General features: G+C 38.9%; 1 protein-coding gene across 10 annotated transcripts in view; it reads right to left on the bottom strand.

Annotated features, from left to right (window-relative positions):
- Positions 1–16,886, bottom strand: part of NFIA (nuclear factor I A) — a 368,371-nt gene that overhangs the window by 40,446 nt on the left and 311,039 nt on the right. For all 10 annotated transcript variants that reach the window (XM_081816984.1, XM_081816983.1, XM_081816985.1 and 7 more), the window contains one exon: positions 16,047–16,212. In XM_081816984.1, the coding sequence (XP_081673110.1) occupies positions 16,047–16,212 (166 nt within the window). The remainder of the gene's footprint in view (positions 1–16,046; positions 16,213–16,886) is intronic.

Here is a 16,886-nt window from a genome sequence, read left to right as displayed (position 1 = left end):
AGTCATTAAATGGAAGAAATGGTGCCCGGGGAAATTAAGTCTATAGAAATGTAACTTCTGGGAAAATTCAAGGACACAGGGAAAACAAGGGAAGGAAGAAAGAAAGTCTGACTCATCTTCCATATGGTAGTTAAAATAGGCAGAGTGTTCACCTATAACAGGATGTAGTTCCAGAAATGATGTGACAGTAAAATTTGATTTTCCCAAAGAAAAAGTGGAATAAGGGAGTTACACTGTTGAACAAAAACCTCAATTGCAACTTTTTATTAAAACAACCACATATGCCATAGCGAATCAATTATACATGCACAGTTAAGAGCTTTCAACATGAATATAAAATCAAGTAAAGGGGGCAATGTGGTAATTAATTATATACAACTGTATTTACTATGCTATTATATCACATTCATATCTTTCTTAATTATAATTCTGGCATTATTTACAGTAGCAATAATCAAATGCCACAGGAAAAGCTTCAGGAAATCATGAAATCCAGAAAATAATTTTCTGGGAAGATTATTATAGGCATTTTTTTTGAGGATTCTGGAGGGGAGATTAAGGGGCATTTGATGATTTTCTGATAAAGTCAACAGGGAAATCAATTTGCTTATGTAATCTCATTGTAAAAGTCCTCATGGCAAACATGACTATTAGAAATCAAATTATTGATTATTCGGGTGCTTCTGAAGATTTTTCTTTCTTTCTTGTTTTTTTTTTTAGCAGCCATCTTACCTACATGAGCAATATCATTGTCGACTATTTTCCTAATGTTATAGATGAACATTCCTATTAAAAGCTTCCACCATTTTATTTGTACTAATCTGATCATATTTGTCCTCTTCTTACTTGTATTTCTTCCCATTATCCTACAGTCTTAGTTTGGCCTTAGCTACAGTGGTAAGTATGAAAATCCCAGATCAGAATTTGATTCTGTATCCAGAAAATCCCATTCTTCTGTGTTACTTACTTACCATATGCATTGCTAATTATAAAATCCTTCACTTAGGCCGTGTAAGTCCTGCCCCAGTATGATCAGTTGGGAGGATGGCTCAAGAACAGTTCTTGCTTTATAAGCAAGACTTTTACAGGGCCTCTGAGGACACTGGACTCTATCTCTAGTGGGGACTCTGGGGGGAGCATGAGGGAGTGGACAGGGACAGTGGCAGAGATCACCCATTAAATCTGCTCTTCACCACTGTGCATGTAGGGTTCCCCGGGAGAACTCAGACTTTTTTTTTTTTGTCTTCAGAAATGCATGTAACTGACCTCCTGCAAGCCAAACAGAATTTCCACTTCTGTTGTCCCCAAGGTGTCATGTTTTGTTTTGTTTCTTTTTCTCAATAAGAAGGAATAAGAAATGTGTCTGGATAAAGGGATCATGATATTTCCCCATAAATCCATTTTGAGTCTGTAACAACCTTCACCTATAAAATCAAATCTGACCATTGTGTTAACAAGGTGGTCACACAGTTTTGAACAGAGTGCTTGGAGTGTTCCTTGTTTTAGGAAAAGGATGTAACTGAAGAAAAAGATATTAAGATATTACGTATGTGTACCATTGTCAGTTGAAGTTTCTTTAAGTTGAAAACCATATCATTAAAATCACCCAAATCTGACAAACTAGAAAATTAAAAGTAGGCAGATTCAAGGTCTAGTTCAAATGCAGCAACCACTAAAATATATGTAATCACTGAAGGGAAGGAAAGGGAGAACATTTAGACAGATGTTTTTGTGGGGAGTGAGTGTGAGTGTTGGATGATGCCCCTCGGGGACTCCGAGAGCCCGCAGGGAGGCTGCGAGGCCGGTTCCCGCTGCAGCTGAACTGCCTGAGGAGAGCGATGGCCAGCTCCTCTGCCCTGGCTAGGGGTCAGTGACACAGTGAGGCACCTTGGCAGAAAAGAAAATGTGAGAGGCCCGGTGAACTTTGAGGTTCTGCATTTATTGCCACACACAGGGAGCAATGAAGTCTCCTGAACCCGCGCTGCCCGACCTACACACTGACACGAAGTTTGAAGCGAGACCTGTGTTCTGTTTCGTCAGACTCCAACTACAGGAAAAGACTGACATCCCCTTCTTCATTCCCTTGAACTCTACCAGGTCTAACCTCTAGAGTGCATCAAAGAGAGGTATTTCAATATATTTAATAGATTCATATTCATTCTCTCCTTCTGTCTGTCCGTCCGTCTCTCAGGAAGCCTTGCTCTGTGCCGAGCATGCTGGGAGATTCAAAGGTGAGCAAGACACACCGCCATCCTAGAAATGCTACCATCTAATGGCGAGAGATGTGTGTAGAAAATGAAAATATGGATGCTTAAAGGTGACATAAATAAGAATCTGTGAGATGTTAAAGGACAGAAAAGGGACGCCCGGCAGCAGAACAGGAAAAGCTGCGCAGAGAAAATGAGGATAGGATGGCTTTTGCGACAGTGCTGTAAAAGATGCGCCGGCCGGCAGGTCGGATGGATCGGGGGTCACAAAGGAAGCAGCAGCACGAGCAAAGGCGCGGAGGCATCAATCACGGAGGAAAGGGAGAAAAGACAGGACACCGCAAATTATGTTTTGTCATACAGCACGGGAAGGTAAAATGTTAAGAATCAGAGACCTGAATGTTTGAAAAAGAAGGGGGAAAAGTCTATTGAAATTATTTTTCTTTTAAGAAGGAATAATTTATAAAATAAAGATATCACATTTCCATGCCAGACACCACTAAGACAACTAGACGTCCTCACTCACATTCTCAACCACTCCCTTCATATCTTAAATATCAATATGCACGTCACAGGTTCCCTCGTTTTCAGAAACCCAGGCGTACTCACATGTGGGGATTTCCCTTCTAAAAAATACTTAGTCAAAAATTCAATCTCATTCAAAATAAACTTACTGTGATTCTACCACCTGCCCAGGAATGTGTTAGTTATTGGACAGAGGTAATCCAAACAAGTTCTGGAATGCAGACTTGAACAGATCCCTGTGTATTCAAATTGCAATTTTATTAAATGTTTATCAGTGACACCTGACAGTGAAGGAAAAGTGCATGAGAAAGCATTCAGTTGCAAACTTGAAATAGTGAGATGATTAAATACCTAACTGAAATAGTTTCTAAAATCTTAACTGCACTATCGCGTTATTAAAAAAAAAAAAGCCCCGTGATAAAACTTTCATTTCTAAAAAAAAAAAAGGCAGAAACTATCAGGAAATAGATTGGCTAATTTCTAAATGAAACCCATTACAGTTGTTGAACTCATTTAGGAACTTGAACAGCACTATTTTCTTGCAAGGTCACAAAGAAATGCTGGAGGATATTGGAGTGTTTTTCCTTTAGAGAAATCTATCGGTATGGACAAGTTTACGGGGCCTGGGTTAGCGTTATTAATATCATTATATAGCCAAGGAAACAGACAGCCTTTCTTTACACATGATCCAGTATTCAGAGATTTAGAAATTCCCACATGACTGAATGGATATTGTAGTTGTCATCCAGATGTTTGGAATCTAGAAGATAACCACAATGAATTTCCATTATTTTGATCACATCTGTGCAGTTACCTCATTCTGTTATCTCTGTAAATCTTTTGTCTCTACAAACAAGTTACCAACAAAAAAAGACACAACCTTCAGGGCATGAAATTAAAACCTACTTATTGCTAGTAAATTATTACAGAACAACATATCCATAAGCTTTCTTCCTGAAAAGCTAATGAATTCTAACTTTAATATATTAGCATTACTTAACATGTATGGTAGCAATTTGCATGACATGGCTAATGTGCCAGTAGTTCACAAAAATCTTGAGAAGAGGCAATTTAGCCAGATGGTTTTGCTCTGCTGGTATTTCTGTTTGTATTAAGGATCCTCACAGGGAGGTAGGGGCTCTAGCTACATCATGATTGGGGTAAAATATGCAGAAAGGAAAGTATAAGACCATTCATGTGTGCACACAGAGAGAAGGGGGTCAGAACAACTTGTAAGCTGGAGACACTCTGACCTTATGTTACCCAAATCTGTGTCATAAGCAGGCACTTTGGACTGTTTCCTGAGGCAGTCTATTTAAACTGCTTATAAACATTGTTTTTCATAATAGCTGTGAAGTATAAGAATAGAGGCTTATTTCACTTCATTTAAATTTATTTCTGATGGCTAATCCAAATTCTATAACTGTCATTTACTTTTATGTAAATGTTGTGTGTTATACGATTGATAGAACATACATCGACCAGAAGCAACAAAATATGTGGGTAGGCACAGGTGAAAGTTATATTAAATAGCCACAGGGAATAAACCCTGGATTCAGCTGGGGTTTACTAAAAAAAGAAACTTAGATCAATATATTGGATTGTTCCCTTTTGAAAGGCTTCTGCAGCCTCTCAAAAGGCAGTGTAACCCTGGAAACCTACTTCTGGGAATTTATCCTCAACCAATACTTAAAGGTACACATAAAGATTTATGCTCCAAGATGTTCATTACAGCATTACTTATAAAGAGGAACAAACCGGAGCCACCTTATAAAAACTAATGCTTCATTCATATGTTGAAATATTTTGCAGTCATTAAGCACATTTTAAAATAAGGACATCATGACATGTTGATAGTATGAAATAAAATGAATAAAATCAGTTTATAAAACTATATATATACACATAGACACATATATGCACACATGATGATCAATTATGTTTAAAATACGCATAGAAAATGACTGGAAAATAGGCACATAAAATGATTACCTCTGAAGAATGGGATTATAAATGATTTTTAAATAACTTCCAGAATTTTTAATCTTAAATAAACATAAACAGAACCTGAAAACCCCCAAGTAATACTTTTGTTTTTACAGCAATGCAAGGTAATCAGTAGAAAATGAATTTTAGAACCAGAAACCCTGGATTGAATCCATTTGATCTCTTACTTGAAATGTGATCTTGGCAAGCCAATTAACCTCTCTGAGCTTCTATATATAAAGAGTCCAGCATAATAAATACTATTTACTCCAATATGCATAGCCCTTTAAGGCTTCATTCCTCTGTGAATGTTTAATGGGTTACACTCTCTACAAGAGCAGTCCAGAAAGTAATCCCTAAGAGAAGCTTAGTCAACAAGATGGGAAATCCCCAAAATTCCATTATATGTTATATTAAAACAATTCAAGAAAAATGCCAAAATCGTCCAATCAGGGACTGATTCCAATATCTAATTAAGAGTATTACACTCCAAGATACCTGCCTTCCAACACTTACAAAAAATAAAACTTAAACCTCTCAAGGTTGTTAATGTTGTGATCAGACTCATAAGTAATGTGTAAATTGGCACAACCTTTCTGAAAAGCAATTCGGTAATGTGTATCAAAATGAATATTCACACTGTTGGTACTAGTAATTCCAATTCTAGAAATCTATCTTAATAAAATTATTAAAGCTGGGGACAAAATGTATTTTCAAAAATATGCTGGAACATATTTCATAGATTGGGGCAAAAGTTAATGTCTGATAGAGGAATAGGTACAAATTGTTTAAAATCACATTTCCTAAATTTTTATGAAATAGGAAAAGGTGTAAAATGCTAATTAAGAAAATGGTATGCAAACTATTATATTCAGCATGGTCATAATCATCTTATATGTGTCTGTGTACATATAGACACAAATACACACATCAACATGCATTACGGGAAAAAATAAGCCAAAATGTTAATAGTAACTCATTATAGGAGAATATAATTTCATTTTTTATACTTTATATTTTCCAAGTTTCCTACATTGCCATATATTACGTTTATGAAGAAAATCTTAAAACTCATTGGTTACTTCTGTCATCTTGAAAAAGTAACAAACTGAGGCAAAAACAAGACTTGAATGGGTTATGAAACCTAAATGAATGGAATCATCCATTGCCTGTTCTCTTCTGTCACTCCTTTATAATGTCCATCTCTTACTCTGCTCTTGTTCCTCTACTTTTTGTCCAATGCAAGGTATGGAAATGTATGTTATTCTTGGAATAATATAAAAGTTCTTTATGGAGTGTCTTAGGATTTTCAGAGGACAGGTGTACATACAATATTATATCTCTAAACACGGGATGTGTCCTGGTAGAGTACAAAGCACAGTAGTCCAACAGACCTGAGTTTGAAGGCTGACTCAGTTTCAGCATTCTCTTTTTTAAAAGAGGGCTAACAATTCTAATTTTGCAGATTTATAATCATAATCAAATGAAATTATAGTAATGCATATGAATATACCTATCAAAGTGCCTGAGTTTCAATAGTCCTTTGTCCTTTGCAAATTGTACACAGAGTAGTAATACTCTGCAGAAAGCATTTATGAAAAATTATGATTACGACAGTATGTGTACATTTGTATTCAATGGGTTCCTAAAGGAGAAATTGGGACCAAATATTGGCTGTGGAGAATGAAAATGCTAACCTTACACTAAGCTCCATGCTATCTGTGAGGGAAAAAAAATATTATTCTTTACCAGAAAGATCACACATTTTCTGCTATCATATCCAAAGTTCAGGTTAGCATAGCTAAAATCTAGATGTATAAAAATTTGCCAAAGATTTTATGGGGATGCTCCCCTCCACCACCATGAATGAGTTTTGGTCCCTATAGTGATGAAGGTATAAAGAAGAATTTTTAGGTCATTAGACAAATATTTTTGAAAATAATTATATTTGCTATAAAAGGGGATTTAAAACTCAGTAATAGCTTTCATTCTCAATGGATAAGATACCGAAGAGCTATTCTATGACAAACCAGTTTCTATCTTCAACACACAAGCAAATGTGTATATACATCCCCCACTTTATGGTAGTATTCTATACACACTTCTTAGGACTCTCCTTTGCTGACTTAACATAACTCATATAGACTTGTCTCTTTATTTTTATTTTTATTTTTAAAGACTTTATTTATTTGACAGAGAGAGACACAGTGAGAGAGGGAACACAAGCAGGGGGAGTGGGAGAGGGAGAAGCAGGCTTCCCGCCAGGCAGGGAGCCTGATGCGGGGCTCGATCCCAGGACCCTGGGATCATGACCTGAGCCGAAGGCAGACGCCCAATGACGGAGCCACCCAGGCGCCCCAGGTGGGTTCCTAATGTATAGACTATTGTTAGATATTTAGGTTATTACTAATCTTTCATTATAATCAATGTTGCACTGAATACTTTATGTACATCTGTGTTTACATGTCCAACTTTATCACTTACATTTAAAATTTACATACATAAAGATATAATATTCACATATATTTTTATATACATGAAAAATTAAAGTGTCTTTTGAAGAGGCTGAACCAATTCACAGTCCTCTAACAGTGCAGAAGAGTGCCTGTCTTCCATACACTTGCCAAGACTATACGAGGTGCTCTTTGATTTTTGCTGATCTGATGGGTAAAAATACCACCCACGTCTTAATTTGTATTGTTTTTATGCTACATGAATGAGGCAACTTTCAAATATTCTCCATTTCTCTATGTTTATGCCCTTTTTTTTTTGTCTACTGGTCTTTATATGTTAGATAATTTAATCCTCTGTTACATGTGTGGCAAATATTTTTCCCACTTTCATTTTTGTCTTTTTGACTTTGTTTATGGTGGGTTTTTTTTTCATGCATAAATTTTTGATACTCTTAGAGTAGAATTTGTCAGTCTTTCCTTTCATGGATTCTGGGTTTGTGTGTGTGTGTGATTTAGAAAGGTCTTCCTCACTCCAATATTATTTAAAAATTTTTTCCTATATTTTTATGTGGTATTTAAAGCTTAACCTTTGTATGCTTTTTTTTTTTCCTCCAGCTGGAATTTATTTTGGTGTAAGGAATCTTATTTTTTTCTGGACAGTTACTCAGTTGTCCCAGTAGACTTCACTGAATAATCCCTTCTCCTCCTCTAGTACGAAATGCCACTCTTGTCACATATTAAAATATTGCATGTATATAGGTCTCTTTCCAATTCAGAAGAATATAAAACATTGAAATATAATGGAGATAGCAGCAGAGCTGGTAGAGAAATTAAAACCAATGTGGAAAAACAAAAACAAAACAACACAAAATGATAGCAATGTGGAAATAGATCAGCATAAAATGAGTTCCCTGGCACTAGGTGACATCGGACACTAACTTAAGAGTGAGAAAGAAGAAGGGGGTTCTTTGGAATTGTTCTCCATCCTACCTGTGGGACTGGTTGCAAGGGAGGCAAACCGTAAGAGACTCTTAACTCTAGGAAACAAACTGAGGGTTGCTGGAGGGGGGGAGGTGGGTGGGGGGATGGGGTACCTGAGTGATGGGCATTAAGGAGGGCATGTGATGGAATGGGCACTGGGTGTTACATGCAACTGATGAATCACTAAATTCTACCCCTTAAATGAATACTACACTACATGTTAACTAAATTGAATTTAAATAAAACATTTAAAAAAATCTATGATGTTATAAAAACTCAAGTGTACAGCAAAGAATGGATTTTATTGAATGTAATTTTAAAAATGTAAAGAAAAAGAATAATGCTATAGTTCAGGCATCAGTAATGAAAAAGTGTTTTGTGGAAGGAAGCCACTAACTTATTTCTTTTCCCATTCTCTCTTGTAGTTATCCACTGGTTCTTCTCTGAAAGAAGTCCTTACGTCCTTACGTCATCTAAAAATTGTGAAAACGTGACATATCATTCACTGGCTTGCTCTAAATCCAATTACTGATTACGACAATGTGTTATACATTGGTGAAAAGGAGAGGTGTCATTATTCGGGTGATAACTTAGAAAACAGTTCTTCAAAGCATTCATCAACAGTCCAAGTTCTCGGGAGTCTTGGAGAATAAATGAAATATGCCTTTATCAACATTTCCTATTTTTTGCCTTTTTTGCTGTTTTTGTTTTATTTCCCTCCAAATCTTCTGTTCTCTTCCTTTCCCTGACAAGAGTTACTCTCAGCAACAGAAACCAATTCATACTAAAGCAGAGATGACCAACTAACGTCTTCTTCTATATTTCTCCCATAGGGTTTTCACGGCAAAAACACGGAAGCTTTGGGCTTAATGCGAAGATACCCATAGGATGCAATGGCCAAGTGTATGAACTACCAGGTGGCTGGGTGTGAATCATGATCCCACTACATCTGGCTGAGAAGCCTTGGAGAAAGTTACCTTAATAGGGTAACAAAAGTATTTACTTCATAGGATTACTGGGAAAATTAAAACAAGATAATACATATAAAAATACTTTTAAAGTACCTGGTACATGAGTAAAAGCTCAGTGCTTTGTTGTGCTGTTATTAATTTCAGATAAGCAGGCAGTTGTGGCTCCCCAGCAACCAGGAATCATGTCACATTGCTCTGTAATTTGTATGAGGTAGGTGCGAGATAGTAGAAAGAGCATGGGAAGGCCTGCATCTGAGTCCCTACCAGGCTTCTACGGGAGTATAATCTTGGGAAAATCATCTGCACTTTCTAATGTCAGCTTCCTTGTCTATAAACTCCTGACCACACAGGACTCTTAGGAAGACAGAACAAGATAATGTATTCGTGTAAAGAGTTTTGCTAAATGAAAGGCACTGAACATAACGTTAATTATTATACTACAAAATTTCCATCCCAGTCATAGATTGTTATTATATTCTTGGTTAACAGGTTCATATTCATTCATATAATGAATGTATGTAAGATTCATGGGAGATATAAAAATAAATAATAAAGGAAACTTGTTATTGCAGGCTTCTACTTTAATAGAGCTCTAGTTTTAAAAAATCAAAAGTTCAAGGCTAAGAAGGCATGGAGAAAAATGTTTATGAGTCTTTTATGCATTCTTAAATTGAGTTTTTGTGTTCCTAATTAATTAAAAAAAGAAAATATACGTTTTATCTTCCATGATAATCCAAAAGCATTCTTTCTTTCTGTTATAATTCTAGGCTATGATGCCAATCTGCAATTTCTTTCCTGGAAAAGTCCATTTTTATAGTGTGATCTTGGTACTAACCTATTATATAAAAATTGGACGTTACAATACAATTAAGAAAAAGAATAGTGCATTTTGAATCATCATATCACAAATAGGCCCAAATGTAATGAGTTATTTCTCCTATTCTTCAGCTGTTGTCCTTAGGACTCTGAGGAATATCCACTCAGTATATTACATGTTTGAAAAGGAGTCCCTTCCCAATTAATGCATGATGCACATGGAAAAACTCAGCAAACTGCAAAGAGCTTTCATAGGTAGGATGCTATTATAATTAGTATCACTGGTAAGATACCTAATGGGCATGTCAAACATAATTTGGTCAAACCAAACTCTGGTACCTGCCCCTCGCCCAGAATGGCACTTTCTGCAGTTTTCCCATCTCAGTTCATGGTAACTCCATCCTTCCAGTTGCCCAGGTCAAAAACCCAGGAGTAATTGTTGATCTCTCTCTCTCTTTTCTCAACCCATATCTAATGCATCAGCAAACCCTGTCAGCTCTCCCTTTCAAATAATTCTTACCACCCACACGGCCCCATGGTGCCTGGATCCCTGCCACAGCACACCACCTCCCTCCCTGTTGTAGCCTTCTCCATTGGACTTCCTAATTTACTTCTACTTTGATTACTGTTTGTCCACAGGGAAGGGGATTGTTTTGTGCCCTTTTGCATTCCTTGTGCCTAAAACAGCAGCTGGTAGGTAGAAGACACTCATTATATTTATTGATTTTAAGAAAAAAAAACCCAGCCTCTTAAATGGTCTCCCTGCTTTAATTCTTGCCCCTAGCAATCTGTTTTCAACAAAACCTTCAAAGTATTTCTGTTAAAAACTAGGGAGTTATCACTTCTCTGTTCCCCGGTCTCACTCAGAGTAAAGGCCCAAGTCCTTACAGTGGCCTATGAAAGCCTATATTATTTATCCCACTCCCCACTCCCAGCTCCCATACTCTGTCCACCTTACCTCCCACCCCACCTCCTCCTCCTTTTGCCTACTCATTCTGTTCTCCCCACCCTGGCCAGGTGTGCTGGCTGTTCCTTCTGCTCGGAAAACTCTTCCCCTGCAGTGTCAGGGCTCACCTTCTCACTTCTGCCAGGGAGGTCTTTGTTTAAATTTCCTCTTCTCAGACAGGCCTTCTCTGGCCACCCTACAGACAGTCACACCCCCACCTCCACCACTCCTGACTCCTAAGTTCCGCTTACGTATAACCATCTTACATCATCCCTGCCTTTTATTCTCACTGCTTTGTGGATTGACTTTCTTCCCTCTCTATAATCCGAGCTCTAGAAGATCAGGGAATTGTTAAAATCTCTTTCATTTCCTGCTGAATCCTAGCACCTAGAACACGACTTGGTACATAGTTGATGGTCAATTACTATTTATTGAATGAACAAAAGAAGTGATATTCTCTCAGTGGGTATCTAAACCTACAAAGGTAGTTAGTCAGCAGGAACAGAATACATCCATTGTGAATTACTCTTACAGGTTATCTCTATTTATCACCGTATCCTAAAGAGACCTGGCATAGTAGTATATCAATCTCTCTCCAAACAAATCAACGATATAAAAGTTCTCGAGAGACAGAACTGTTAACTCCACCCCCACTCCCCTGTTGTTGTTGTTGTTTTATGGCACTAGTAAGGATTTTTCCCATTAAAATGTATTTATTTCATAGGCGATTTTTTTCTCAAATCTGCCTTACCCATGTTTTTCTGGCCACAGCTGCAAAGTTGAGTATTTGGTGCCAGAGGCAACTAAAATCAGGTTAAAAATACATACTCTGCTTTAGGCTGGCAACCATTTGTATTTCATTATAAGATGATATTAAAAATTATGCCTTGGACTCTGAACTGTCTACAGCATAGCACATCTGTCACCCCAGTTTGTCCTGACAATCTGCCTAAGAGAGTGGGTAGAGCATTCAGGGATATTCCCATTAACAGATAAGGGAATTTGAGGCCCAGAAAAGTTGGTAATATAGGAGACCCTTGGCATGATTTACTACTTTTATTTTTTAAATCTTATTTTACTGCAAGTCATCTCAAACCCCAAATAGAAAAGGTTGTCCTAGGTTACACAATTAGTGTTTTTGAAAAAAGCCTCAATTTCTGACATACTATTGGGATGTTGAACATCTGTACTTAATACCCTGTCATGATGTTTCTTTTTGCTAAAGTTGAGCTCTAATAAACTGGCAAAGATAAACAGGATCCAACCTCCCTGTTGTTTTAATTTCTAAGAAAGCACATAATTTATGAAACTATATTTTTTGCCCTAAATTTTTATTCAGCTGTGATCTAACTTTAGACGTCCCCTCCCCCCACCAGGCTAGTTTCTGAAGAAGAGTTCTACCTTCTTTCTCAGATTTAAAACACCAGAATATTAGCCCTACTAAATAGCATAGAAGTCACCCTCTCCAAAATCATCTTTAGCTGAGACCCCGGGCCTGGACCAAACTCCCTCCCGAGTGCTCTTGTAGAACCTACGCCTTTGTCCCAGTGTTGCCTCATGTGAACTACCCATTTCCCAGCTGTCTCCCTCCACAGATCCCACATTTCTGACGAGCAGGGATTAATCACCTCTGTATCCCAAGCGCTAACACAGTCCTTGGCACATGACAGGTGCTCACTAATGAGAGCTGACAAAGCAAATGGAAGAAGGTAGTCATCAAGATGAATGGGAAGGGAGGGGGAGGCGATTTCATTCTGATATTTGTGCCCTTGCATATCCTCTTGGTCCCTTTCCCCTGCTCACTTTCTAGTCTCTAGACTGTAGAGTTTGGAAGTAGAAACCAGCTCTTTTCTCTTAGGAAGACAGGTACCGGCCGGCACCATGCAGCCATCTGGATCTCCATGCTTTGGGCTCTAAATAGGAGGGCAGACCCCACTTGGGAAGGCCTGCGGTGGTCCAGCACTGCCCATGACTGGAGGTGTGTCTGTGTAATTTGGGGATTCAGCATTAGGAAGCTCATTTGCCTACAGTTACAAACTAAATTCTCTGATAGTAGAAGTGACAGTCTGGTCTTCCAATCTGATTTTTCTTGTATTTTATTTATCAATTGGTTCAGAAATCAGGGCATGGAAGAGGATTTTGTGTGTGTGTGTGTGGGGGGGGTCCCGGGGAGGGAGGTTCTTAAATCCTTCCCAGTGTGGACCAGTGGGCTTTGAGATTTTTTAATTTGAAAGGCTTCTCCTTTGCTATAAATTACAGGTCCCCCAGCCTACTACTGTCTTATTAATAAAGGAGAAGACAGTAAAGCAAGATATTGCTGTGAAACAACACATTATTGTGAATTCAGCAAACTCCAAAAAGCCCAGAAATAAGGGCTAGACTTTATGCTGATAAAAGCATTTCTATGCCACCAGTAGAACATTTTGTTTTGCCTACATTCCTAGAATCATATGGTCCAAAAGTAAGTATCAGGAGTTTCTGGGTGGCTTGGTCGGTTAAGCGTCTGCCTTCTGCTCAGGTCATGATCCCAGGGTCCTGTTTCCAGCCCTGCGCCCAGCTCCCTGCTCAGCAGGGAGTCTGCTTCTCCCTCTGCTCCCCCTCCCCCCGGCTTGTGCTAGCTCACATGTGCTTGCTCGCTCTCTCTCAAATAAATAAATAAAATCTTTAAAAAAAGTAAGTATCAAATTACCTGTATCAAACTTTTGGGCCTCTCCCTCCTGACATTCTCCTTTTCCTCAAAATCTTCAAACCCTGTTCTAATGGACATGCAACCACATGAATTGGATCTGCCAGGACCCCCTCCACACTTCTTCCCATAATGCTGAAGGAATGCTTGAGTCTGGCCACGACAGGGTGACAGATACTTTCTCATACAAGGCACTTGATTCAATCCATGGCGTGGAATCCAGAAGTATGGACCCAAAGGCACCAACCTGATTTAGGGGCTGAGTAGCTGTATGTGTCCTACAGACCTATTTCATCATTACTCAAGCCTAGGGACTCTACTAGGTCAGAGTTTTGGCAAATAATAAAATGTTCCAATTTATTTGGTGGTAGTGCTCATCATGGCTGATTTCACACAACCCTGCTAGGCAGGGATCATCACCCACATTCTACAGATGAGGAAACTGATTTGAAGAGAAACACAGCTAGTAATGTGAAAGGTGGGGATTTGAGTCCTTATCTTTCAGTCTTCAATAACTGCACATGGTATTATTCCTAGTCTTCCACAGTGCCCCAGAGGGGCCCATCCCCGTTACTGGAAAATGCACTATGAATGTAGGAGACACTGGTAGTGGGGGGCAGGATGTGTTTAAATGGGATAGGTAGAGTATTACCACAAGGCTTTTAAAGAACTGTGTCATTGTCCTGCACAGATAGGCACAAGATGAACAGAAAAGTGGTACATGGAGGCATGTACAGGGCATAATAATTATGTGAATACCAATCCCCAGTGACCAGATTTAAATAGAGTTTGGGGATGGTGATTTCTCTAACTTGTTGGAAGATGTTACATTAATACACAATAAGCAGGACACACCTATGAGCCTCTGCTTCTCAGAAGCTTCTTTTCCAAGCTGAGCTTCCAAGATCCGTAGACCAAGCCTCGTTTGTTTCCTATGACACTGGACACTCAGGGTTTTCTCCTTTGTTGAAAAGTGTTGAACCACCTCTTATCAAGAGAAGTAGGTCCCCACAAAATTGCCTCTGGACCCTCAATCTTTCTGTTGTAATACCAGAATCCAAGTACAATGCCACTCACTTCCACATGTGTTATCAAAATGAATAAATACTAGATAACCCACAGTTCACCCTCAGAGACATGTCCACGAGGAACTCCAGACATTCTGGATTTAGTGTCCCCAGGATTAAATCCCACAGTGTCAACAGAAGCTTATTTTTCCTCTTTGGCTCTTTCCCTCCTGCACCCAATACCATCATGTCCCCTAAACTGAAAGTAAGGAACCTAAGAGGCCTAGAATCATCCTTCATTGTAGTCATTGAAATGACTGTCCTATCCCAAAGCTCATGTGTCTACAAAATATCCCTCCCTGTGCTCTTCTCCATTCAACTTCTGTAACTGCTGCTCAAATTCTTGATCTTAACACTTTTTCCCTGGTCTACTCTAATCTTTTCCTCAGTAGATTCCTTGCCTCCAGTCTCACTTTTGAAGAACTCCTTGGAGACCTGCTCTCCTTAGGATTACTGTCACAGTTCCTACCCTTTCCTACACTTAGATCCCTCAGTAAAGCTTTAGGGAGGTGTTTATCACACCCTCTGTCAAGATTGGGTCGTCCATCCATCACCTCAGAACTCTGCCTCTGGTCATCACTCTTTTTGACATTGTTCCAGGTGCTAATAAAAGTCAAATTTGTGTGTTTGAGCTATTTCTACTCCCTTGTCATCTCTGAAATATCGGGGACTATCCCTCTAATTCAACAAGTCATCATTCCTATCATCTAAAAAAGTTTGGAAATCTCATAATGTCTGATAACATGTTCCCATACTTTTTAGAGGACAGTCAAGAGTTCTTTTCTCTTTCCACCCAATTATACTTTCTATCTCCTCCCCCCACTACACCTGGCCATGCAACTTCCATGGTTACCAGCTCTGATCTTCTGCCAGGCTCTTACTCTTGGTGAGTGTTCAAGGCACACACCTTTGAATTGTTACTTTGATTTAAACTTTTTTTTTTTTTTTTTACCTATTTGATGTACGAGGTGCACAGCCTTTATAGCTCATCAAGTGAATTTCTCTTGGACGGTGAGTTACAGCAGGGCTATACAAAAGTAAAAAGAACTTTTTTGCTAATAGGAATTCATGCAAGTGGATGCTGTTTGATGATCACGAGGAGAGCACTCAAAGCCACTCAAATAATATGCAAAATTTAATAGTCATATCTAGATCTCAGTCTTGGGCATGGAGTCACACCACTTTATCCCACCCAAACACCCAGATAGTTCCGCATCTGGTGTAGCTGATAGTACCCCAGAGTGGTGCTCACTGCGATCTGGTCTTGGCTCTGCAAACTCATGCTATCACCATCACTGGGGATCCGGGCCTATGGCTAGAGCCTATGCCATTAGGGACCAAACTTACCTGAGGATTCAAGTAAACAGAGCTTGATAAGCGACCGGCGCCTTGTCTCGGCCATACTTACTCGGTGAGGTCGGGGAGGCTGCACCTCCTTCTGCTGACGTGCTCGGAGGCTTCGTGTCTGGCACTGGCAGAGGCACAGGCCTGGCCATCGGCGGTGGCGGCGGCGGTGGCAACATCGGGGTGGGAAGGAATGGGTTGTGCACTTTGCCTTGGCTACTCCCATTGGGCTGTGAGGGCGGGAGCAAAACAGAACATGCGGGAGGAAAAGAAGAAACAGGTATCAACGGTTAGCTGCTTCTGAAAGCGAAACGCGCACTGGTTATCGCTTACGCAAAATTACGAAGCACTCTAGCTGCTTGAATTCTTCCTTCGGAGCATATAGACAAAAAACTGTCGGGTCGTTCTTAAGGCATTTCACAAAAGCATAGCGCCAGGCACACATGCTCAGTGGAGCCTAAACTTACCTCTTGAATTATTCTGACCTTCTCTACCTCCTGCTTCCCTAAAACGACCCGCCAAGTTTTGCTTGGAATGTTTCACTTCCGTCTTAACTGCTACCTTCATCATCATTCCCACGATTATTATTTATTTAATATATAAGTGCTTTATAGGCTGTGGAATTATTCCATACCGTCTACTTATACAGATATAATGAAGTTTCCCAGATAGCATTTGAAATTAAAAATAATATTTTATTTTCACTCCTCAAAGTTGATATTATATAACATTTAATAAATATGTTAAGTGAACATAAAAAATTTCTTTCACATATTGTGTAACATCAGGCACAGAAACTTTAGAATTGAGCTGTCAAAATTCTGCTAGGGAAAAATATCACTTCTAATTTTGATTTAAATTATATAAGCATATGCCATAACAGTCATATTTATTTGGCTGCCTG

This window comes from Leptonychotes weddellii, chromosome 4, assembly GCF_054177405.1.
Source record: "Leptonychotes weddellii isolate Sample4059 chromosome 4, ASM5417740v2, whole genome shotgun sequence".
NCBI lineage: Eukaryota > Metazoa > Chordata > Mammalia > Carnivora > Phocidae > Leptonychotes > Leptonychotes weddellii.
The sequence above is the reverse complement of the archived record's forward strand: the minus strand, read 5'-3'. Positions and strand labels throughout refer to the sequence as shown.